Below are 23303 nucleotides of genomic sequence, written 5' to 3'. Positions count from 1 at the left end.
GTTACACTCCTCATCTCTGGTTGCAGGATACACCTGCAAATGGCAAAGGCAGCCAAACAGTAGCTGCTGCAGATAAAGAGGAGACTGCACATAAAGCGGACTCTGAATCTCCATTGGAGCTTATAGAAAAACAAGGTGATGAGAATGATGAGAAACTGGAGAGCACTGAGGAGATAGTTGGTGAAAACGAGTCTTTGGGAGACAACAGGAGCAAAGACGATGAGATCAAAGGAGATGACCTTACTAATGCTGTTTCTGAATCTGTGGCTGCACCAGACGCCAAAGCAAAAGCAGACTTCGAGACAGACACAAGGGAAATATCAGCTGTTGAAAATGTCATGGACACAGCAGAAGATGCCAATGCACCCAAAGCAGGAAATGACAAGACTCCTGCTGGTGAAGAGACAGAGCCATCAAGCTCTGATGACAAAGCAGCTTCTCAGGAGATGGCCATGCCAGAGCTCCCAAAGGTAAAACATTCCAAAAAGGCCAATCTTTTTCTGTTTTTGGAGCAAGACTGTTCTGTGTAGCTAAGGTCAGGAACCTCCAGAATATTGAATAATACTTGTGAGTTTTTCTTTTGGATCCCTGTTTCACCAGGTTACTCAAGAGATGGTTAATGCACTGCTTGTGGAGTGCCGAACAAGAACCGCCTCCCATCCCAACAACATAGCAGCTTCCACCAATGGAGAACAGGGGGAAACACAAATGGAGACAGACCAGGGTGAAAAAGCAGCAAAGGAGGCAGAACAGCCAGCCGTGAACCACACAGAGGAAGAGATGAAGAAGCAGGAGAGGGAGCAAAGAGAAAGAGAGGCAAGAAAGGAGAAGGAGGCGAGGGAGAGAGAGAGGAAGGAGAAGGAGAGGAGGGCCTGGGAGAAGGAGAGGGCCAGGAAGGAGAAGGAGAGGGATGAAAGAGCCAGGAGAGAGCGGGAGAAGAGAGAGGAGGAAAGAAGGGAGTGGGAGAGGAGGGAAAGAGCCAGGAGAGAGAGGAAGAGAGCATATGGTGAAGGTTTATCGGGGCTGAGGTCGTCTGGCAGGTTGGAGGGTTACAGGCAGAGCTCCTGGAGGGATGAACACGATGACTACAACTACAAAGCTGAGACCAAAATGGTGAGAAGATGCTCTCAGGTCAAAAAGTTGAACTTTGCAAGTTACATCTGTCCTCTGTTCTAATCGACGGCTTTTTTTTTTTTGGTCCTGCCATGCAATCAGGTGCAGGAAAAAGAGGAGGAGGAGGAGTTTGATGAGTTTCCATTCAACATGAGTGACTTTGTGACGGTGGATGAAGTGGGAGATGTGACTGACCTTCCTCGGTCTCCATCTCCCACCGTGCCCATAGAAACCACAGAGGGGAGGGAAGACACCCCCACACCTGTCCAGAAGGCCGCTCCAGAGGTACACGGTAGCTTCTATGTTGTATAGCACATAAATGACTGTCTGTATGGTTGCTGGGGTGACTTGGGGCGTATTTGCACCTGCCTCATTTGGTTCAAACCAAACCAAAATAATCACTGGTGCAGACCTTTTGGGCAGGTGTGAATACAAACCATCGAACTCTGGTGCAGACCAAACAGCCAGACCGAGACCCAGCCAGAGAGGTGGTCTTAGTTCGCTTCCAAACGAACCCTGGTACAGTTCGCTTGATAAGTGAAAGCGGCCGCGCTTGGTCTGACCCAGTTCTAAAAATTATATGCCTCTTTGGATGCAACAGGCTCCAATTGCTGTAGGCATTATGCAGGCATTATGGGAAATATTGTTTAGATCAGCTCCAAAAGTTCTGCATACGTTTGTAACTGTATGAAACAAATTAATGTAAGCACAACGAGTGCAACTCGCTGAATCTCCATAATCTCCATAGTTTGTCTTCACTGGCGCCCTGAGACTTTAATTTCCACAATGTAATGTCATTTCTGCTTCAAGGATACACCCATGGAGATTACCACGGAAACAAGAACGTCAGACACCACAGCAACCCTGCTGAAGCTTGATGAGCAACGATCAGAGTCTGAACCTGCGACTGTGCCGACAGCCGAGGCCTCAGATGGTTCGGTTTCATCAGATTTGACACCTGGTCTGATCCTCACTGAGGCAGCCTCCCCTGCACGGGCTTCACAGCCTGACTCTTCCTCCAGCCAAACACATGTGACAGCATGCCAGGCAGATACACCTGAGACAGGTACAACCTCACACTGAGTTCAACTTTATTAAGAACTGAAAGAAACAGCATCCTTTATAGTTACTTTTCTTTCATTTTCGTTAATGTAAGTTTGAAATTATGCAGTTCATTTTTGCCTGAAATCTATCATTTTTTCAGAAAACACACTGGCAGCCACTGTGGATGTGACCACAGGGAGCGAACCCACTCCCACAGCTGCTCCTGCAGCTTCAGCTGCCCCAGCTGAATCCTCTGTGACTGCAGAGAGTGAGAAAGAGGAGAAAGAGGACAATACTGTCCATCACAGTCAGGATAAGGAGGGGGAGAAGGTGGTGGCGTCAGACAGAACAGAAGAACATGAGAAGATGCAGGAAAAAGAGGAGAAAGAGACGGAAGTTCCTGCTGTGGAGACAGGTACCAGTTATTCACTTCTCTTTGAAGTAGAACCTTGGGTGGCAGCAATACCTTTGTGGGTAGAGAGTCGGGCTTGTGACCAGAAGTTCCGTATTTATTTCTGTATTGGCAATGTGTTCTGCTTTTAAATGCAAAGTCCTAATTTACTTCACCTTGAAAGTGCTTGTAATGATGGATCCTTATCCTTGTGTTCCGTAGTTGCTTGAATGGAGGCAGACGTTAAATGACAACACTAACATTTAAAGAGGTCTCTGTCTCTCACAGGAAAGAACAAGAGGTCTGAAGACCAAAAAAACACTGAAGAGGAGAGTGTGAAGAAGAAATTAAAGACAGAAACTCCCGTGCGCACAGACTACTCCCTCCCTGCTTTTGACCCCAGCAACCCAGTTGGTAAGATAGCTGTCTGTGTTTATTCCCCTTATGTGGCATTGTGTTTGTGTTCATCCATGTTTTTGACACATATTCCCACATCGTCTGATAATTCATAGTGCTCAACAGCAGCTCTAGTTCACGTCCATGTGTGCATGTGTGTTTGTAGGTATGGAGTTCTTGGTCCCAAAGACAGGTTTCTTCTGTAAGGTGTGTAATAGGTTCTTCAGCGGAACCAAAGAGGCAGAGATCAACCACTGCAAAACCCTCAAACACTACGATAACCTACAGGTAGGCAACACACACACACACACACACACACATGGTTATTTGCGTGGATGTACTATAAAGACTTCATCATAGTTTTCTCCTCTTAAGGTTAACAACAGGTCCTTTGGTAACCATCACATCTTCTGACTGTGCTTAGAAATAAAATTGCTCACTAGAAGTCTTCCCAAACCTCAGTTTAGGCTCTACATGGTCGTACGGTTTAACGGTCTGACTGTGTCATCACTGGCGATCTTAAATCATACCATCTGCTTTGCTTCTGAGCTTGAAAAGATCCACAGTCATCAGCTAGAAACAAGAAGCTTTCTTTTGTTTACTTCTGTGATGAACTGAAGAGCTAGTGTTTCACTGAGTTGACTGAGTTTTGATGGTAAATCTGCACTGTCACCACTGTGAATGGAAAGCTTTAGGGCCATAGCAACAGTAACTATGGTGGGCAGGTCATTTGGAAATTTGGGGAATGTTTTATGTCATGGCTTATTCAGTAGGATTCATCAGTGAAATTCCCTTTTTATCATCTTAACTATTTTGACACTTCTCATGTCAACACCTCTGAACACTTGTTTGGTCACAGAGACTCCTGAATGTTCCAGTCTGACCCAGTTTCCTTGTTGATTCTCTTCTAGAAATACTTGCAGACCACAAAGATGGTGAATGTGACTGCCAAACCTGACTCCAGCTGAGCTGTGGCTATGGAACTCTTGAATTTGCCGCTCCCTCCTTTCATATTGTCTCTTCATTTCACACTAAGGGTCCAGATTCTGGCATTGGTAGAGATTCCTCTCCTCCTGTCTCAGTTTCAGTGTGTGGTCTTGACTTTTTGTTTACTGTTCAGAGAAATTAGTGAAAACTGTAAATGATGGAAGATGGCTGGTAGTAAGAATTGTGGACTGTCAATAAAATGTTTTCACTAACTTGTCTGTTATCCTTCATTCACAGTTTGAAAGTGACGTTTCTCCATCTGCAGTTGAATAGGTTTAACAGAATCAGGAGAGCTGAAGTTGCGTTTAAGTGGATTTACTGCAGAGCAGCTGCCTCAGAGAGATTCCAATCTTTGTGACATCATGGCCTGTATTTTTTTAATGTTCTTCCATTTGGCACAAAGAATGCTGCTTATCAGTCCTTCTGTAAAACATGTTCAGGTTGTCAGATGGTTGTCCACAGTGTAGGGGGGGTTCGTATAGATAGTGATGTCCTGCAGGCTTCTCCACACTGGCACAGGGTTGTTGGCTGAAAACCTGTTTTCCAGCTTTTCAGTGTAGCATCTCTTTGGTATTCTGATCTACTTTATCAGTGTGTTTCTGGCCTGACAGTTGTAAACCAGGGTTTGTTGTTTTGTGTGCAGAGTAAGGTTTAGTAGGCACATACAAGTCCTCACAAAAGCTGATATAAGGTCTCAGTTCATCCAGGTCTGTAGCTGCAAGTTCAAACACTGCAATCAGTGAAAGCAGGCTTGTAATTCCAGTTTTACCTCATTGGTGCATCTCTTCAGTCTTGACACCAGGCTTTGCTGCCTGTCAGGAGAAGACGAAATAGACCGCGATCAGAGAGTCGTAAAGCCGAATGGGGGACAGAGCAAAAGGTATCCTCGACAGCAATTATGACACTTAATGCACTGTCTGTATTGGGGCACTTTGTGGCTCAGGTTTGTTCTATTTAAGTCCCCAAGAACACTGAGCAGGGGATCTGGATGATTGCACTCTGTGGATGTTATCTAGTTAGCCAGATGCTGTAACAGGCCTGAGGTGGGATGTAAACACTGACCAGAATGAAAAAGCAAAACCACCAAAGTGAATTAAACGTTTTACAGTCACTGACTGTTGCCTCTACGTGAGGACTTAGTGGTTCCCTTAACACCGTGACATCTGCACACCAAACATCAGAGGAGTTGGAAGCCCGGTCGATGTGGCGTAATGTTCAGTATGTGCTCACCAAGCCAGATTTTGGTGAGGCACAGTGCAGCACATGGCAAAGTCCTTGTTTGCTCTGTTGAGAAGCAGCAGCTCATCCATTTTATTGGTCAGAGTGCAGACATTCAACATGTCTTGATGGGAGAGGAGTATGAAACATAACAACCAGCAGCCAGACTGCACTGCAAAAGGCCACCCTGTACCTCAAGGGTTACACCTGAGGAAAAACACAGGCATCCCTGAGCATATTCATTAGTCCCACATTGTAATGTGAGATAACACAATATGCAAGTAGTTTTTGGTAGTAAAATTTAAATTGAGTCATGATTTGTTCAGGGATTTCTTTTAGTACTCACATCTCTTACTTGAGGAAAAGCACAATGTAAAAACACTTCAATACAAGTCAAAGTCCAGCATTCCAGTGTACAAGCATTCTCAGTAAAAAGAATTTACAGTATTTGAAGTAAAAGTATTGAAAGTATATTATTATTCTATTATTAGATTGTTATTGATGTATGATTTCATAAGTTGCATTTTACTGATGTAGTGGGTTGAGGTGGAGCTAGTCTTAACAACTTTATAGACAGTTAGGGTAGTTTAGTCCACTGGTTCCCAGCCTGTGGGTTGGACCCCTCCAAAGGGTCATGAGGTAAGCCTGAAGGGTCGAGAAATGATTCATGGACAAGAAAAAATAGCTCTGTTATGTAACTTGCTCTTCATTTTTTGAGTTTTCTGGGACTCAGTTATATAAATAAGAACATCATATACATTTAGAGGGAAAATCATTATTTTTGTGGAAATAGTAAAAATTCATATTGGGCCTTTCCGCTACATAAAACATAATTCTCAGTTTGATGGTAGCCTGTAACAATCTTATAAGACCAGGCTGTACATCCTTTGGCTCAACCAACTGAATGATGAATTGTAACAGACGAAAAACAAACATGTCACTGCGAATAGGGATCCTCACTGCTCATCTATGACTGGCATAACTGCACCTCTGGTGGCACTGTACTTACGTGTCTACCTCAGACAGGGATTCAGGTTCCCATTTAACCCTGTACATCAGAAGGGTATTTTGGTTTTTGTATTACCCCGACAACTGGCTGCTGAGCGCTCCAGCAGAGAACCTGGCTCAGAGTCACGCAGAGGCTGTGGATGTGGTGTGGATGCTAGAGGAAGGGTTGACAGTGGCTCCCAGGACGATGCAAAATCTATTAGGGCTGTATTCCTCTGAGTTTATCTCTGGGGAGACCATGCAAGCAAAAGACATGGTTCAATATGAGTGCTGAAGTAGGCAGAATTGCAAAAGCGGGCAACAACTATAAGGAATCGCTGTACTGCTGTTAGATGAGGGACAAATTCCAGTGAGATGCAGGACTGAAGCTGGTGGGGGCTTTTCACTTAGAACAAATGGCATAACGAGGATGTGCTAGGTGCAACACTAATAATGTGCCTCACGCACAATGGTGTAATCATAACTAAGTCTGTCTAACTAAAGAGTAACTATGCTTTACTGACTGGGATTGCTTTATTTCTTACAATTCAATACTACTAGCCACCAGCATCACACAATAAACAGTCTGTTCTCTCTTGCTTGTACTCCAGATTGCTTACACTCTGTGACCATGGCCCGTCCCCACTGTCCTCAACCACCCTCCCTTTCATAACTTTGCACACGTCATAATCACATCTACCTTGTAGAAATGAATAAGATTTTCTCTTACTAGTGTAGCCTTTGTGTGGGACACAGTCATGCACTAATCAAGCATAACATTATGACCACTGACAGGTAAAGTGAAAAACATTGATTATCTCTTCATCATGGCACCTGTTGGTGGGTGGGATATATTAGGCAGCAAGTGAACATTTTGTCCTCAAAGTTGATGTGTTAGAAGCAGGAAAATGGGCGCAAGGATTTGAGCGAGTGTGACGAGGGCCAAATTGTGATGGTTGGACGACTGGGTCAGAGCATCTCCGAAACTGCAGCTCTAGTGCGGGGTTCCCAGTCTGCAGTGGTGAGTATCTATCAAAAGGGGTCCAAGGAAGGAACCATGGTGAACCGGCGACAGGGTCATGGGCAGGAAAGGCTCATTGATGCTTTTGGGGAGTAAAGGTTGGCCTGTGTGGTCCGATTTCAACAGACAAACTACTGTTGCTCAAATTGGCAAAAAAGTTAATGCTGGTTCTGATAGAGAGGTGTCAGACTACAAAGTGCATTGCAGTTTGTTGCGTATGGGGCTTCATTGCCGCAGACCAGTCAGGGTGGCCATGCTGATTCCTGTCTACCACTGAAAACGCCAACAATGAGCATGTGAGCATCAGAACTGGACCATGGCGCAATGGAAGAAGGTGGCCTGGTCTGATGAATCACGTTTTCTTTTACATCACATGGATGGCCAGGTGCATGTGCATTGCTTACCTGGGGAACACATGGCACCAGGATGCATTATGGGAAGAAGGCAAACCGGCAGAGGAAGTGTGACACTTTGGGCAATGTTCTGCTGAGAAACCTTGGGTCCTGCCATCCATGTGGCAAAAATGGCTCAGGAATGGTTTGAGGAGCACAACGACGAGTTAGAGGTGTTGACCAGGTGTCCAAATTCCCCAGATCTCAATCCAGTCGAGCATCTGTAGGATGTGCTGGACAAACAAGTCCGATCCATGGAGGCCCCAACTTGCAACTTACAGGACTTGAAAGGTTGAACACAGGTCCGGCTGACACGGATGAAACTCACCTGAGCCTGAACCTGACAAAGCAGACAAGGTGGATTGCGCCAATGTAACACTAAACTTTAGCTACCGAGAAGATGAACCAGGAGCAGTACTTTCTTTAACCTGTGCCGTCTGTGCACTCTCTTTATTTACCACCATGTACCTATCTGAACACACATTAGCTGCTAGCTGTCGCCATGCGGACGCAACGCGCGTGTCCGCTGAGCACGAGCACGCCCGGGCGCGTCGAACATGCTTGAGCCTCCTCTGTGTCTGTACACCGCAGCAGCATCTTGGCAGCGCCTTACAAGGACAGATGACAGTGTTTCTGCTCAAAAGTGGAACAACAACATGTCATTACTGCTCATATGAATGTGGAAAGCTCTGCCAACGTCCAGCACAGCTACACTGAGCGGTACGTATTTGCTCCTTCATTAATTTCTCTGGCTGATTTGATTTTAGTGGTGAATAACATCTCTGTTCCTGCGGGATGCTGAATTGATGGGCGTGTATCTGTGTTTTGTCCGGTCGATTGGTCCATGCGCAGCATTTAAAACTGTTTCAGCCCGTTTTGTGATCAGTGCAGTGGCTAAAGGTGATGAAGAGCACAACGAGACAGGTGAACGTCTGCCTCCTTCATGTGTGTACAGTTACAAGTAGGGATGACGGATAGTCGCCTGTGTCGCCATACATACACACACCACACACACATAAATTATAGTTTTCAGGAGAACATGTTTTGTTTGTTCTCCTCTCTGTATCTCAGCTGTACTGCGGTGCCCAGTCCTTTTCCTTTGGAGGACCAAAACTGAAACTTAATGGTAATCCACCGGCCAAAAGCAAATAGCATTTGTATTGTTAAGATGCAAAATGGAACTGGGATCCCAAAGTCCCATAATTGACTGATTTCCTGACCAAAGTGGTGCTGTATTCAGATTTAGAAAGAATAAAAAAGGGGATCCTAAATACTTAAAGCACATTTCACTGTAAACAGCATTATTTCTATCATATTTTCCTTAAAATTGTTTTTTTTTATTGATTTACTTATTTGTCACTAGAAACATCTGGCGGGGCAGATCGAACCTTAATGGGCAGCCCTGCCCTGTACTGTACATGTGGGACACTGTGAGAGATAAAAAAAATCAGAAGGAAAAATGAATCATTATTTTAAGATTCTCTTAGGTAAGATATGTAGCTATCCATGTACAAAAACCCATGAAGAGAACAAATAAACTGTACGCGTAAAGAAAACCAAGACAATTCCAAATACCTGATTTCAGAGACTTGTTTGGGCTAACAAAAGCTGAGGCTGTCTCTTTGTTTGCATTCCCTCTGAGTCATTCTTTGTGAGTGATGCAGTTTGCAATGGCATAAAGTGTCCATAAATATCAGCATTATATGAAATAATATCAACTAGATAAAGAATGTATTATTGCAGACTGTCAGCGACATTTCACATTCGTCCATTAGTCGATATTGATCAGTGTCCAAGTCCTCATTAACAAAATGATATTTTACAGAGCACGGTGTCAAAAAAAGTGAGATTTACAGATGATTTAAAGATGCAGTATTTATTGTAAGCCTACAGTCTTGGATTGTACAAAGGTTTGTATTTTTTGTCAGCATGTGCGATGGACTGTAGGGGAGGCTTTTATGTTTAGACAGTGTCAATATATAGTATTTATCATCACTCAATAATCCCTAGAAACATAATGAAATAGAAGTACATGCTTAAGGCCTCAGCATACTTCAAACAAACTAGACTGTCCGATGTGCCATCTGACCACATCTAAAGTTGTGTCTGTTCCAAAGGGACTCACTTGAAGGCACCATGAAAAGCCTGCTGCTGTAGCCTCCTCCTGGCTGCGGCTCTGAGCCGCCATAATCTCCCTCGAAGAATTCTGTGTCTTTGTCATCTCAGCTGAACAAATTGTTCGAATGGTGCACACTTCGGGATTCTCTTCTCAGAGGTATTCATGGGATGGCACTCTGCTGTACCCACAAGAAGTGACAGAAGTGATCGACTGAAGAATAAACGGCAAGACCAGTTCCAAGGTCAGAAAGAAGGATCCAGAGGGTGTTACGTAATCAATAAGTACTTTGTGTTGAACATACGGAAGCCTTTACATTGTCTGTGATGTCACTACCATGTAAGCAAGGACGTGACACCATTGCAAGTGTCCTTTTTTTCTAAATGGCAGATATATAATTTTAGTTACACACACACACACACACACACACACACACACACACACCTTTATCTTAGCAATGATAGCTATGTTCTCATTTTCAGGAACACCCTGTTGACAGGGCTTAATTCTTAGTGGCATTAAAGTACAATGGGGGCAATTGCTGCTCTTTTCCTTTCCTCACCCAGATTTGTCCTGCACTCTGGGGATTGAACCGACAACCCTCTGGTCACAAGTCTCCAAAACTGGAACTCCATGCACAACCCGTGCAGTTATTTACATGTCAGCACTTGCATTTGCTTTATGGGTATAAAAAAAAATAGAAAGTGTAGGACAGAGAAAGACGTGAAAGGGTTGTGAGATCAGTCCAGGATGAGGTATCGCTGCACTCTGTGCTATCCCTTAGAAATCCAGGACGGAGAAAATACCTCAGTTTGAAGACTTTTTGATTTATAATTTATGCCACACAAAGCCGACACTGCCACGCCCAACAAGCTCAAACATATAACGTGACGCTCTCTCTGTTCCCCCTCTGTCATTGTCTGTCCTTAGGAGGTCAGTGATGACATCAACACTTTCCACTTCCTAACCACATTACCATGGCAACAGGAAGAAAAGGTAAGTTTGACAGTGTCCATGTTCATGTGTGCCTGTGTGTGTGAGTGTTACTGTTGCAGGCAGCAGTTTGGCCTTCATACAGTTTGCCTGGCTGTAGTCTCCAGGGGGCAGTGTGCTGCTTACCGTCAGCCCAGCTGGTGTAGTTCAGGCATGAATACAGGAATCCAGGTGAAACGAATGCTTCCCAAACTTTCAGTGACAATACGCAAAAAAAAGGATGGGAGCTGTTTAATACAGAAAAACATGACATTTTCTCTTTGACATTGAAAATAGAGTCATTTATGTGTGATACTTTTTTTTAATAGCCTGGGTCTTATTTTTTGTTTTGTCACTATTTGTGGTTTTGTGTGTATTGCTGACCAAAGATAATGCAATGTGAAACCAAACCACAACACCACTAAGGAGTCAGACGTCATATGGTGCTTTGTCCTCAAAGTCAAACTGATCTGCTTTCACCACAGCAGTCAGACATTTAACACTTCATGTCTGTGCTGCTTTTCACTTCAGCACAGACACATCTGTGATGCCTGTTTGTCCATGTCTAGTAAAACACTGGTTATGAGCTGGTTGTAATAGACTAGTTACAGTGGTGTTGTCCAGTAGGAAACAAAGGGCATGCTGTTAATTCATCCAGATGTTTCTATCTTTCTTTGCATCTTCAGTATTACTTCTGGAATTCATTAAACATTTTTAAAACATGTATTTCTCTTTTTGCTTTGTTGTTACTTTGGCCATCTAGATATGTTGTTCTATTTAACCATTGTATTTCACCTTGTCTCAGTAATTGTCAGTACCTTGATCACTAGATGAATTTATATCCGTATTTTCTCTCCGTCACCAGGCTCCACCTCCAAGGCAGGTGGGGTGCGTTTCCCTGATGATGACGAGCCCCCAGGCTCTCCAACACGGAGGGATGACCAGTCAAACCTCTCGACTCTCATTGCTATCCTGGAGAAGGATGGCAGCTACTTGGTCAAGGTGTGTTCATGTGTGGGTGTGAGAGTACATGGAACCAAAGGGGCTGTGTCAGGCCCATCGTATGCATGCACACATTTGCATAGAAATTAGTCTTAAAGTGGCTAAAACTTAAACTTTCTTTGTAACAGTGACTCAATTTTACATCCACAAATCTACTTATTTCAGTTCTTCATTGATATATATGATTTTTAAACATATTTATGTTCTTTCTAAAATTCATACCCGAATCACCGTGTCTGTTGTGGCTGCACTATTTCGGAGAATAGAAATACTACTAATACACATCTTTTATCTACTTTTACTTTTATTTATAACTCAACCAAAACCTTTGGCTACATAACATGAGTTTGTAACTGAGACACTGGCAGCCTATTGGTTTATATAAGCTAACCAAAGATATATCTGTATTGGCATATCACATCACATCAAGTTGTGTTCTCACAGTCCAGAAAGGCTACTGACGTCACATCCGGTTGTTTCGTTTTTTTGCTCTGCTTGCTTTCAACTTTGAATTACTTCTAGCAGCTGCTTGTGGCCGTTTTAGAACGTGTGTATGTGTGTGTGTGTGTGCGCGCGCGTGCGTGCATGTGCGTGCATGTGCGCGTGTGCTGTGTCTGAAACCCCTGCCCCTTCCCCTCCTGCTCAGTACGTACTCACAGAAGCCACCACACATCATATAGCTGACCGATCATGTGCAGCTTGAGGAAAAAATAAAAAGACAAAGCGGCTCTAATCGTTCACTTCAAAGAGCTCTAAGAGCCGTGTCATTCGCGACTGACACATCACTACTCTTCTGGGAAACTACAACTGTGTGCTGGAGGAACAGACACTTTGAGTTACCTTGCGGTGCCGTTTTTTTTTTTTTTTTTTTTTACATCTTTTATCAATGCCACCACTCACCTCTTCTCTGGTCTGCTCTGGATGCCTTCAGCTACATAAGAAAAATCGCCAAAGTGGAAGTTCGGATCTCTGAGAGCAGAGGAGCAACTCCTGGACTCGCTGGCTGCAGAAGACCCCCAACATTTCACAGCCATTGACCGCATCACTCCACAAGGAGGATGGGCCGCAGGGACATCAGCTGCAGGGTCATCGGCCAGGAACCACCATTCCTCAATGTTTCGCCCCTTTAATTCTGAAACATCTTCTGGTGACGTGGCAGTGACAGGGATGTCTCCCAGGGATGTCTCCCTGTCACTCCCTGCAGCTGATAGGTGTTACTGTTGTTGGGGTTAGTTGCTCTTTCCCCAGCACCTGTCCTTCCTCCTCAGCCAAAGCCAAAAGCTGCCTTTTTCTGCCTCCTCTGCCAGTTCTTTCAACACTTTCTTCAGCTTCCCTCCAGTCACTCCTGCGTCCTCAAGAGGCGCATGGTTGACAGCCCCACAAAGCCTCAGCATCCTACCTCAACAGGGCAGATTGTGGTCTTCCAGCCAGCCTCCCGACTCGGCAGCCAGCTTGGTGTATCTGGCCTTCTTGTGCTCGAAGGCAGCCTCAATCCCTTCCTCATGGGATATCGTCAGTTCGATGAGGTGTGCTGACCTTGCATTGGTGGACCAAACAACATTGTCGGGATGGAAAGACGTGGTGGTGGTCTCTGTGGGGAACCGAAGTTGCCTGTCGAGGTCAACCCTCATGTCCCACTCGTGGTCAGGGGAAAAGGGTTCGGGTGTTTCTCTTGGCCTGGTGTATCTTTGTTCCCCACCTTCCGTGACAAAGTTGATGTGGTCCTCTGCCGGTGGTGGCTTTTTGTTGCCTTGTCTATGCCTCGCCAGCACCTCAGCTAGCTTTCTCAGCTTTCTCAAAAATGTTTTAAGAGGCCATATTTTGCTCATTGTCAAGTTCATACTTTTAGTTGTCTTCTAGAAAATTTTTCCATGGTTTAGTGTTCAAAAATTTTTCCCATACTGTGCATTGCTGCAACACCACCATTCTCGCTGTGTGAAATTCCTAAAGTTAACGTTCACAGTTTGCCTAAGAGTCCCTAAGTATTACCAAATTAGTCCAATATTGTTCCCAGTATGTGGAAGAAGCCACATTAGCGCTAGCTAATAGCTAAGCTAGCGCTGCAGTATAAACACACAAAAAGCAAAATGAACAACAGTTAAGGGCATCAAACAGAGTACTCTATTTATTTAGTTGGCTTAACATTCATACAGTTTATCTTGTTCCTCAATTTTAACCACATGGGACCAACCACATTCGCCATACAGCAAATTTGAATAGGCTAACCAACAAAATAAACAGTAAAACAACATAAACTGACAAAACTCAAGGCTTCCAAGTTTGAAGTCAGGTCACGGACAGTCAGTATTGATTGATCCTTCAGCTTGTACCGTTACTGAACCTCACTGACAAAGCAGTCCAGCGGGGTAAAGTAAATTAGAGTACTCAGTACAAGACTCGATGAAGATTCTGGAATAAAGAATATGGCTGTTTTGCTTATAACATTACCTTCCACATCTTCGTATAATAATGGCAGACATTGATTATGGAAAAACTGCTGGCCCCATTTTCATGATTTTCATGAATGTTTACACAGTTTCTCTTGACTGTCCTTCAATATTACAGAATTAGTCCAGCATCACTCCTACTCCAGGAGTAGCCACATTAGCCATGCAACATGCTAGCACCAAGATAAACAGGCTGACCAACAAAATAAACAGTCGAACAACATAAAACAAGGTAAAAATTATAGCTTTTGACAATCGGACAGTTGGCATCAATCCATCTTCGAACATGTCCTGTTACTCTCCCTCGTTGATTGAGCAGTACAGCAGAGTAATGTTAAAATACACACACAGTTTTCCAATCGCTGTGCAGACATTTCTGTCCCATTTTCATCAAAAATAAAGTTCATTCACTGAGTCTTGACATCCTCAGATGGTGGGAGTAGATGAAGACTTTTGTTAGTTCTTGAGTCTACAACAGAGAAATTGTACACTACTTGTTGCATTGCCCCCTGGGAGTTCTTTGTTCTGCTCTGTGACTGGACGGACTAAGTAAGCATGTTGCTGACAGAATTAGAAACAAAGAAATACTTTTTGTGGTTCTTTACTTCATACTGTACAGTCGCACAACATTTATAGCCTAGTTTATGCTGCCACCGAGTGGAGATCCTGTAATACTGCTATTCCAGCTGCTGTAACAAACAAAAAAAAAAACAAAACAGTTGATTTACATATCAGCCGATATGGCTCATAGACAATTGGCAATCAGTATCGGAGGCAAAAAGGTGATTGGGATATCCCTAAAATTCTGTTTACATTATGCTTCAATCATTAAAATCATTGCTTTTATTGATATTCACCACACAACCATGTAACAATACCTCCTTTTCTATCTTTTTACTCTTTGTTGCTTCTATGTCATTCCTCTCTCAAGGCTGGTTTCCTGAAGAGCCACCACTGTTATGAGATCGTCTTCATCGTCCCTGATGTCCCCACACTGGGCAAAGAGCTCTCCTGTCTTTCTTCCTCCTCTCCAACTCGGAGGTCCTCAAGCCTCTGTGTCCATCGTATTAACTCCACAATGGAGGGTAAGTTCAAACAATGCAAACAAACAAACACATTTCCATAACTGTGTCCCTTTATTATTTGAAAAAGTAAGGATTGATCTGATCGTCGTGTTTGATAGATAATATCTGATATGATTGGGTGATGGGGATATAATCTGTGGTCTGAACAAACAACTACTATTGTCACTCTGTCAGAGAGACATGGCTGAGCAGGGCTGTACATGCATATTCAAGCAGGCGAATGGAAAAGAGCAAAGGAGGATGACATATAATACAAAATGTAGATGACAGTGTGGTCCCAGTTTGATTGAACTGAAGTTTGCTGCAACACAAATCAAGGGCTAGATGCAAGTGCACATTCGTGGAAGGATACCTGGCTAGCTCACAGCCATGAAGAGGTAGAATCATTGTTATAGAGTTGTAAAATACAGTCTCATAGAATTTTAAAATCCTTTGTTGTTGTTTTTTGGTGGCTGATAAGCATTTAGACACGTGGATCTATTACCCAAACTTCCTGAATGATGTTCTCTGAATCTTCTCACCTGAGCCTGTAGCACCATATCCACTCTAAAATAGACCCTTGCATTATTATTTTATTATTTTGCATATTTGATGCTGTCATTCTTTGTGGTTTCTATGCATGAAGGAATGTACAGTATAACTGTTGGTTGAGGTAGGGAGGTTTTCATCAGGCCTACACTTGCGGCTACCTCACTGTGTGGTAGCCCGCCTCTTGGTCAGCTATGATGGTTTGCCAGACTGGCTGCATGCAGCATGCCGCTTGACTCATTGCCCAGTCTATCCATCTGCCTCCCTTTTGTATGGCTCCATTTCCCTCCTTCAGATTCTGCAGGTTACAAGTCTATAGTCATCAGACACTAACCAAGAGACTGTACATTAGTTCTGATTACGACTCACACATACCCACAGACACAAAGGGAAATATGAACTGACCTCTGGACGTTTCAGGTGCCGCGTGCAGGTTTATGTCAGGTTAAAGAATGAATAATGTTATCAATATTGGAATTGGGCCAGTGACTTTTGATGGCTCGCCACGATCTTGTCAGTTACTAGAGCCAAAAAATGTCAAACTATGCAAAAATGGCCTTTCTTGTCAAATCTTTGAAAAAACACAGACAGGATTTTTGTAAAATCTTTGTTTAAAAAATCCGTCTTTGTCCAGAAGAACTTTCCTTCAATTGGCTGCACCACCAGGTGAATTTTACTTTTCCTGTGATGGGGGATTGATGGTACAGTTGGTAAGAGTACTATTTGAAACATTAGATCAAATATAGGATATCTTTCATCAGAGTTATTATCATCATAGTGTCCAAGTGAGGTGGAGGAAGCAGGGACCAAAGTCAGGACTGGCAGTGAGGGAAATGGAGTACCAGGGAACAAATGACAAAAACTAAGTTAAGGGCACCAAACTGGTAACAAGAGGCTCAAAATATAGCGAACCCTGAGTAGTAGGTGAGTGAAGGAGCTGACGGTGTGGAAATGGCAGAGTGGATTATTTGAAGAGCCGTGATCATGATGACTCCAGTGCACCTGCAGGGAATCTCTCTCTCTCTCTCTCTCACACACACACACACACACACACACACACACACACACACAGATCCTGGCAGAGGGAGAGAGAGGGCTGCTATGAGAGTGACATCAGTTTAATGGGGCACTTAAGATGACGTCCCAGCAGCAGATGTAACATGACAGATAAATAAGAAGAGGAAGGATAACACAGGAAGTTACTTTCTTCATTCAGTGTCATCAGATGGACAAAATGCTGACAGACAAGGGGGTTGTTTTTTTTTCCTGTGTTTCAGATACGCTTTGAAACATTATTTGGCTGTGCAGGATATTGCTCACTCAGCTGTTTGTCAAAACAATGTCAGGCTTCATTAAGCATCGTTGGAACACCGGCTGGGGAGGCTGAGAGAGAGTCCAAGTCCCAATTTAGCTTTGCATAAGCTGCTGTTCTACTAACTTCTGTAACTCAGAGGGTTTTCTCATATCCTCCTGATACCAGGAAAAAAAATTGTCCAATGACAATTTTTTTTTTAATTCCCCAATCTTTGTAAGGTAATTAGAATACTGAAAACATTTTTTTAGGACACTTTTTAAACACTTAAATACTATGCTAAAATACAGTTAAAATAATTCAGACAAAGTTTTAAAGTGCTGTTAAGAGACTTACCTAAAATATGCCAACAACATTTCAAGCCAAAATTTGCTCAATAAAAAGTATTATGCTCTTACTTTTCCTCGTTCCATAAAATGCGCTTGCACTGATGGATGCCATTTTCCTTAATGAGAAAGAGGAAGGTACCAAAGCCCCACCCCTTCACATTTGGTATCATTGAAAAGCCCTAAATGTTTTCTGTAGATAGCAAAAGGAGTTAAATCAGTAGTATGCAGTGGGTGGGAGATATTCAGGTTAACAAATGTCCTCCATAGAGGACAAATTGAACTGCTGGTAGTCAGGAGGATATAGACATTCTTTCATGTTTCTGAAAAGCTATAATGAGTAACTACTATGTGACACACAGTGGTCGGAAAACCCAGAGTTAAAGTTGCTAATGGAGTAGTCTCTAGCAAAGAGAGAGGGTGAAATTTCAACAGGAGTGTCGCGCTTTCCAAGAAAGCCTTTTACTTTACATCAACGTGAAAGACAAGCCAGTGTGCCTAAGTTAGTTTGTGGAGACACACTTCAAGTGATGACAAAGGCCTGTCTCATTAGTCATTACAGCTACAAACATGCTAAACTGGATGAGCTGTAAGGACAGATGCACTTGGATAAAGTTGTTTGGTGGAGTTTTGGTGCCCAACATGCAGCCCAGCTTTCACAAGACCACGTTCAGGACAGAGAGTATTATGCAGGGAAGTTTGTTGGTGAGCGTGCTAATAGCTAAGATGCTGAAACCTCATTCAAGAGGAGAATTTGTGAAGGAGAGCCTTGTTGCCACTGAAGTTAAATTGTTCCAGAGTGTCAGTTTGTCTGGAATAATTCATGATGAGATGAAGGGAAACCTGATGTTGAAACTCAGTTATAGCAAGTGTCTGTGTGATCTTGCCCTCATGGTGGACATTACCAAGAACCACTCAGTGCTGAACCTCAAGCTCCAGCAGCTTCTCAACTCTCTGCTTTCAAATGTGAAATCATTTGAAGTGAAATTAAAGCTGTGGCAGCTGGAAAGAGGAAACACTGTGTAGTTTCCTACTCTTCAAGAACAAAAGCCTGCACTGACATCTGAATATGCTGCTGAGTGTGAAAACTCCTTCAGGCATTTGGGGACAGGTTTGAGGACATGTAAACTAAACTATACAAACTGAAAATATTAGCTGCACCATTTAAGAGTTTTAGTCAAATATGATAAAGGGGGCAAATGCTGGAGCTTTGTGCATGCAGTTATTGAAATGCTGCAGGCTTTCTTTCTGTTGATGACAACATGGCTGGAACCTGGAATTGCTGCTTGTGTGTACCATGAAGGGGCAACTGAAACTCCATTATGCAGCCCCATTCATACATTGATCACTTCCCTTACTCCTCTTCCTCTACGTTAAACCAAAGCCAAAGACTCCTTCCATGCAACCAAATTTAAGAGGGTAAACAAAATTACAAACAAACTAGTGTAAATGAACCCTGTCCCTCCCCCTGTTTAGGAGTAAAAGTAACGTGTGAGTACAAGACTCACCATGAGGGAGTGCTGCAGGAGGAGATCACTCTGCTAACCAGAGGGAGAAAGGACAGCAGTCTAAAGGTCAGACTCCAGGCCAGGGTGATTGGTATGTGCGAGCACACACATACACACACAAACACGTTTTCACAGTTATCCTTGTTAGAACATTGTATTGCCTTCCATTCACAGTGGACAACATAACCCAAACCCTAAACCTAACTACTGACCTAAAATCAGCCTTCTCCCAAGCAGTCCCTTATTAATGGTCTTTGGTCTGACGTATCCCGAAAAGTAGCTTAAGTCAGAATAAGAGACTGTGTTAACTCTTATTAACACCTGACAAGTGTAATGCCAGGAATGATCAATACACAGTGCTTTTCTCTCTTTGTCTGTCTGCATCTCTCCGTACCCTTTGTCTTCATTCCTCTCTCTTCCTCTGTCCAGACCCTCATCATGGGACTCCCATGCTTCTGGAGGGGGTGAGGTGCCTGAGTGCTCGGAAAGATGCCCACACAAAGCACAGCAGTGACCGTAAGAGGATATGATGAAATGATACACGCAGTTAATGTATATGTAAATCTCTCCAACAGTGTTATTCAGAGACTGGTCCAGAGTCCAGGGGGGCAATTCAAAACTGCTTTATTTGACTAGGGTCTGTGGTATTACAGTATTACAGAATGTTTGTTGGGAAACAACGGGTCAGTCAAATACTGTAATTGATATGAATGCATTTTCACAGCAATCAAAATAGCAGTCATATAAAATATTTGCTTGGTAATGAGGCTCCTCAGTAAGAAAGCTTAATACCACCAGCCTGCAGCTCTGGATGGGCATTTGACAACTGCTATCCAATTTAGCTAACCATTAGCCTCAGATGGTATAGGTACAGTAAACCAGCAGTCAACCCCGCCAGTACATACACACACACCAAGCTACTGCCTGTAAAAATACAAGTCACTATCAGCACCACACACACGGTACAGGAATAGAGTGTAAAGTAACTGCAAATGAATAGATTATCATTTTAGAGCAGCCCAACCGAGGAAAACTCACATGTAAGGACAATCCTGTGGGCCGCCACATCAGTGGTCCAGTAAACCATCAGAAAATCTATAAAGTTTTAAGCGGCCGTCCAGCCATCTGTCTGTCTCTGCACCAGCCCTCTCTGTGTACCTGTCATTCAGGTTGCACATGAGAGCACAACCTGAGCACTACCACCTATAAAGAACACTCATCAGAACACAGTACAGTGATTTACATCAATAAAAACATAGTTGCATCATGGTGATGATGCAGTGATTAGTGTTGATCTTTGCACAATCTTTCATTGATGGTTTCATGAGTAATGCATTTAGTGTCATCCCTCTGTTCATGTGAATGCCATCAAAAAAAGCCAAATTGCCTGGAGTCACTCACATTTCTTAGGTCTTCTCCTAAGGCGACTAACCACAGGCAGTATGCTTGAAATTCAAAACAATTCAAATCTCAATATAGAAGAAGTTCACATCTATGAGATGTAGTTAGCAGGGTTTGCACAGGACGACACATATTCACTGCTGTTGCTGTAGCTGTCCACGGCTGCCACCAAATCACATTACACCAATACAGTTCTCATTGCACTATTCATATATCATGTGAAGAAAACAGATTCTACTTTAGTGATGACCTTTTAGCTGGGGCTACTTCTTCAACTGCACTTTGGGACTGTTTGCAACTTGTGACTGTTCAACAGCTTTCTGAACCCATTCACCTGTCTGCCATCACAATTTATTGTCAGACAACAAAAATGAGGTATTTTATTCCTGGATCTCTAAGTAGCCATAAATGAAAAGAAAAAATGAAAAAAAAAAGAAATTATGAGGATTTCCCAAATAACCACATTGTTGTACGTATTTTTAACTAGCTGGCAATTTAAACTATATGTGACATTGTATTGCAAAGTATTAGCATGATACTATTACAATAATTTGAACATCAAGCAGAATGTGTTGTCCACCTGTTTGTGGTGAACAGAATGTGAACTGAAAAAAATTGGGCAGCTGATGCTATTATTATTATTATTATTATTATTATTATTATTATTATTATTATTATTATATAACATATTGATCTGCCTTAAGCATCTTTTCTGTTGACATCAGCAGCCTTCTCTATATGTATTATTACATCTTACATCAGCAAATGATACAACATGTCAAGTATGAGTTGTTTTAAACATACGGTTAATGCTGGACCAGAGAGAGTGATTCTGGAGTTTTACTCCACTATTTGCATGATTTGTACTGTATCTTATGAAGCTTAATCAAATTAACTGTCTTGACCAAATACTTAAGATAGGCCAGGTGAATGATAAGCCTTTGTGGCAGCTGAAGTGTTTCAAATGTTTGTTTGTTATGATACTGTATTTATTACATTGTAACTTCAGTGAACTTGCAGCCAGAAGTCTTACAGTTACTTATTACAGGAATGGACCAAGTTTTTGGTATATTGTCTGATTTGAAGTAAGATAATGTCTGTATTCTTGCTAGATCATCAGCTGAATGCTAATACTTTAGCATGCTCTCTGTTGAGTAATAGACTCCATGCTAACTCTTAAGCATACAGTAAATTAGGTGACTGTTCATGAATCATTCATAAATCTCAGTGTGAATCTCACTGTGATTTTAGTTAGGCTGTAAGACACAGTTCAATAAACATTTCACCTCTTATCAATGTTGTGTATTTTGTACAAATAGTTGCACCATGTACGCAGTTTTCTGACAAGCTCAGTCTGTCAAAGTTAGCTCAAGTACATCTCAGATTCCACAAAAGTTGGGACATGTGTCAAATGCAAATAAAGACAAAGTGTTCACCCTCAACAATCATGTTCTACAACCATCTGTTCACAAGGTGGTGAACCTCGCTCCCTTTTCACTTACGAACAACGGAGCCTTTCCAGGACGCCCCTTTCATTGTCAATCATGATTCTATCACATGATGATTTCTGAATTATTTACATTTCATTTAAGGTTGTTTATTGTGGACGTGCAGCCTGCAGTGTGTGTTCATGTCCTTGTATTGCTTTGTTGTCTGACTGTGACCCAACACCTTACAGAATGTGTTTTTATGCACTGAAGTCCACCAGGACTGTACCATTTGTCTGTTCACCTGAATGTAAATAAAGTATCCTCTCACATGTATACGGCCATGCACTGTTCTCTTTGATTTCATTTATGACATAAATGTCTCATATGTCTCCTGATCCTTCCTGTGACCTTGCAGTATTTTGGACATTATATATGTGGGTACCAATAAATGTCAATTTGCTGCTCTAAATGTATATTGCCAGCTTTAAAAGACTAACTTTTAAGAATAGTCTTTGAATCTGCACTTTTATTTGGAATAACAATTATCACAGCAAAGTTACAATGGCTTGAATAAAATGGAACCAATCAATTTAATATCAGTAATATAGGCCACACAACTATTCAATGGAAGAGCCTCAACAGAAATAAGAGGATTATTCTAAAAAGTCTCACTGCTATCCAATCCCATGTGTGGTTTGGTTGTTTTTGTTATTATTTATTTGATCTTATTCAGTTATTCAGTCTTATTGTCATCACATCCTCTGTGTTCATGTCCTTGGCCATTAGAAAAGTACCATATAAAGTTTATTATTATAAAAATGTCTGTCAGGAAGTAATGACAACATGTCAACCTTGTTCACGTTCCAGGTTGACTCACACACGTTGTCTGCCTCCTGCCTGATGACATTAGATTCTGTATGGCGTTGGATATACTGTATAAATCTGAGCAAATGTAATGTTACTTTAACCTTTTGGTATCTGACTGTGTCAGTGTGTACATGCTGTACTGAGAATGTCTATCAGATTTGTGTGTTGTAAACTCAGATAGTGAAGAAAGGACGTTTTGAGCAGAACACATTTTTATTCTTTTTCTCATCAAAGTGAAGAAGTACTTCTTTTTTTTTTCACTTGAATGCATCTACAACAGACAAAGTTAGCTACTCTGGCTCTTTAGCTGCTAGATGTTTGACTTTATTCTCCAGAAATTTTTCTCACGAATTGAGAGACATCAAACACCAGCTAAAGAAGAATGAATCGTGGACTTACATGAATCAGGTGACAAGAAAGACAACTCCATGTTAAGGGTGAGGTTGTCTTGTGACTGTATCAGTGTGCCACTTACATGTTCTTTAGATAACCAGCATTTTGAATGTGTGGTGGACAGTAAGCTGGAAGAAAATTTACGGGATCCAGCTGTAAAGATGCTGATCAGTAGGTTTCAAATATAAAAACCATTGCATTAAAGTTAAAGACTTTGATACACAAACAAACATGAAACAGACAGGAGATGTGTCAGTAGTTTTGACAGTAATCATTTTGACAGAATTCACCCTAATTTATATCATTTTCCAACAACACACTGAGACTGGGTTTAGAACAGACCACATTATGTCATCTCTTTACTCAC

The 23303-nt window shown here is 42.3% G+C and overlaps 2 protein-coding genes across 6 annotated transcripts in view; both read left to right on the top strand.

The window, feature by feature from the left end:
• LOC143319756 (uncharacterized) overlaps window positions 1-23303 on the top strand; it is a 210441-nt gene that overhangs the window by 18784 nt on the left and 168354 nt on the right. For 2 of the 3 annotated variants that reach the window (XM_076728949.1, XM_076728948.1), the window contains exons 17-24: window positions 27-470; window positions 601-1113; window positions 1216-1398; window positions 1924-2179; window positions 2318-2572; window positions 2837-2962; window positions 3111-3232; window positions 3856-4143. In XM_076728949.1, coding sequence (XP_076585064.1) covers window positions 27-470; window positions 601-1113; window positions 1216-1398; window positions 1924-2179; window positions 2318-2572; window positions 2837-2962; window positions 3111-3232; window positions 3856-3912 — 1956 coding nt within the window. In that variant the 3' untranslated portion in view covers window positions 3913-4143. Of the gene's footprint in view, window positions 1-26; window positions 471-600; window positions 1114-1215; window positions 1399-1923; window positions 2197-2317; window positions 2573-2836; window positions 2963-3110; window positions 3233-3855; window positions 4144-23303 lie in introns of those variants that run through there. The other variant, XM_076728950.1, reaches the window with a different exon arrangement.
• On the top strand, window positions 8094-22015 carry LOC143319759 (adipose-secreted signaling protein-like). 3 transcript variants are annotated; one of them, XM_076728955.1, is made up of 8 exons: window positions 8102-8269; window positions 8441-8473; window positions 9667-9909; window positions 10596-10661; window positions 11503-11639; window positions 15018-15171; window positions 18814-18936; window positions 19275-22015. In XM_076728955.1, the coding sequence occupies exons 4-8, from the start codon at window positions 10643-10645 to the stop codon at window positions 19373-19375; spliced, it is 534 nt and encodes a 177-aa protein (XP_076585070.1). In that variant the 5' UTR covers window positions 8102-8269; window positions 8441-8473; window positions 9667-9909; window positions 10596-10642; the 3' UTR covers window positions 19376-22015. The 3 variants fall into 3 exon arrangements, with proteins under 3 accessions (XP_076585069.1, XP_076585071.1, XP_076585070.1); XM_076728954.1 differs by lacking the exons at window positions 8441-8473; window positions 9667-9909 and having other exon boundaries at window positions 8094-8269; XM_076728956.1 differs by lacking the exons at window positions 8441-8473; window positions 9667-9909 and having other exon boundaries at window positions 8101-8269; window positions 18814-18911.

The sequence above is a fragment of the Chaetodon auriga genome, chromosome 4, assembly GCF_051107435.1.
Source record: "Chaetodon auriga isolate fChaAug3 chromosome 4, fChaAug3.hap1, whole genome shotgun sequence".
Taxonomy (NCBI): Eukaryota; Metazoa; Chordata; class Actinopteri; order Chaetodontiformes; family Chaetodontidae; genus Chaetodon; species Chaetodon auriga.
Note: the sequence above shows the minus strand (reverse complement) of the source record. Positions and strands in the feature narration are given on the sequence as shown.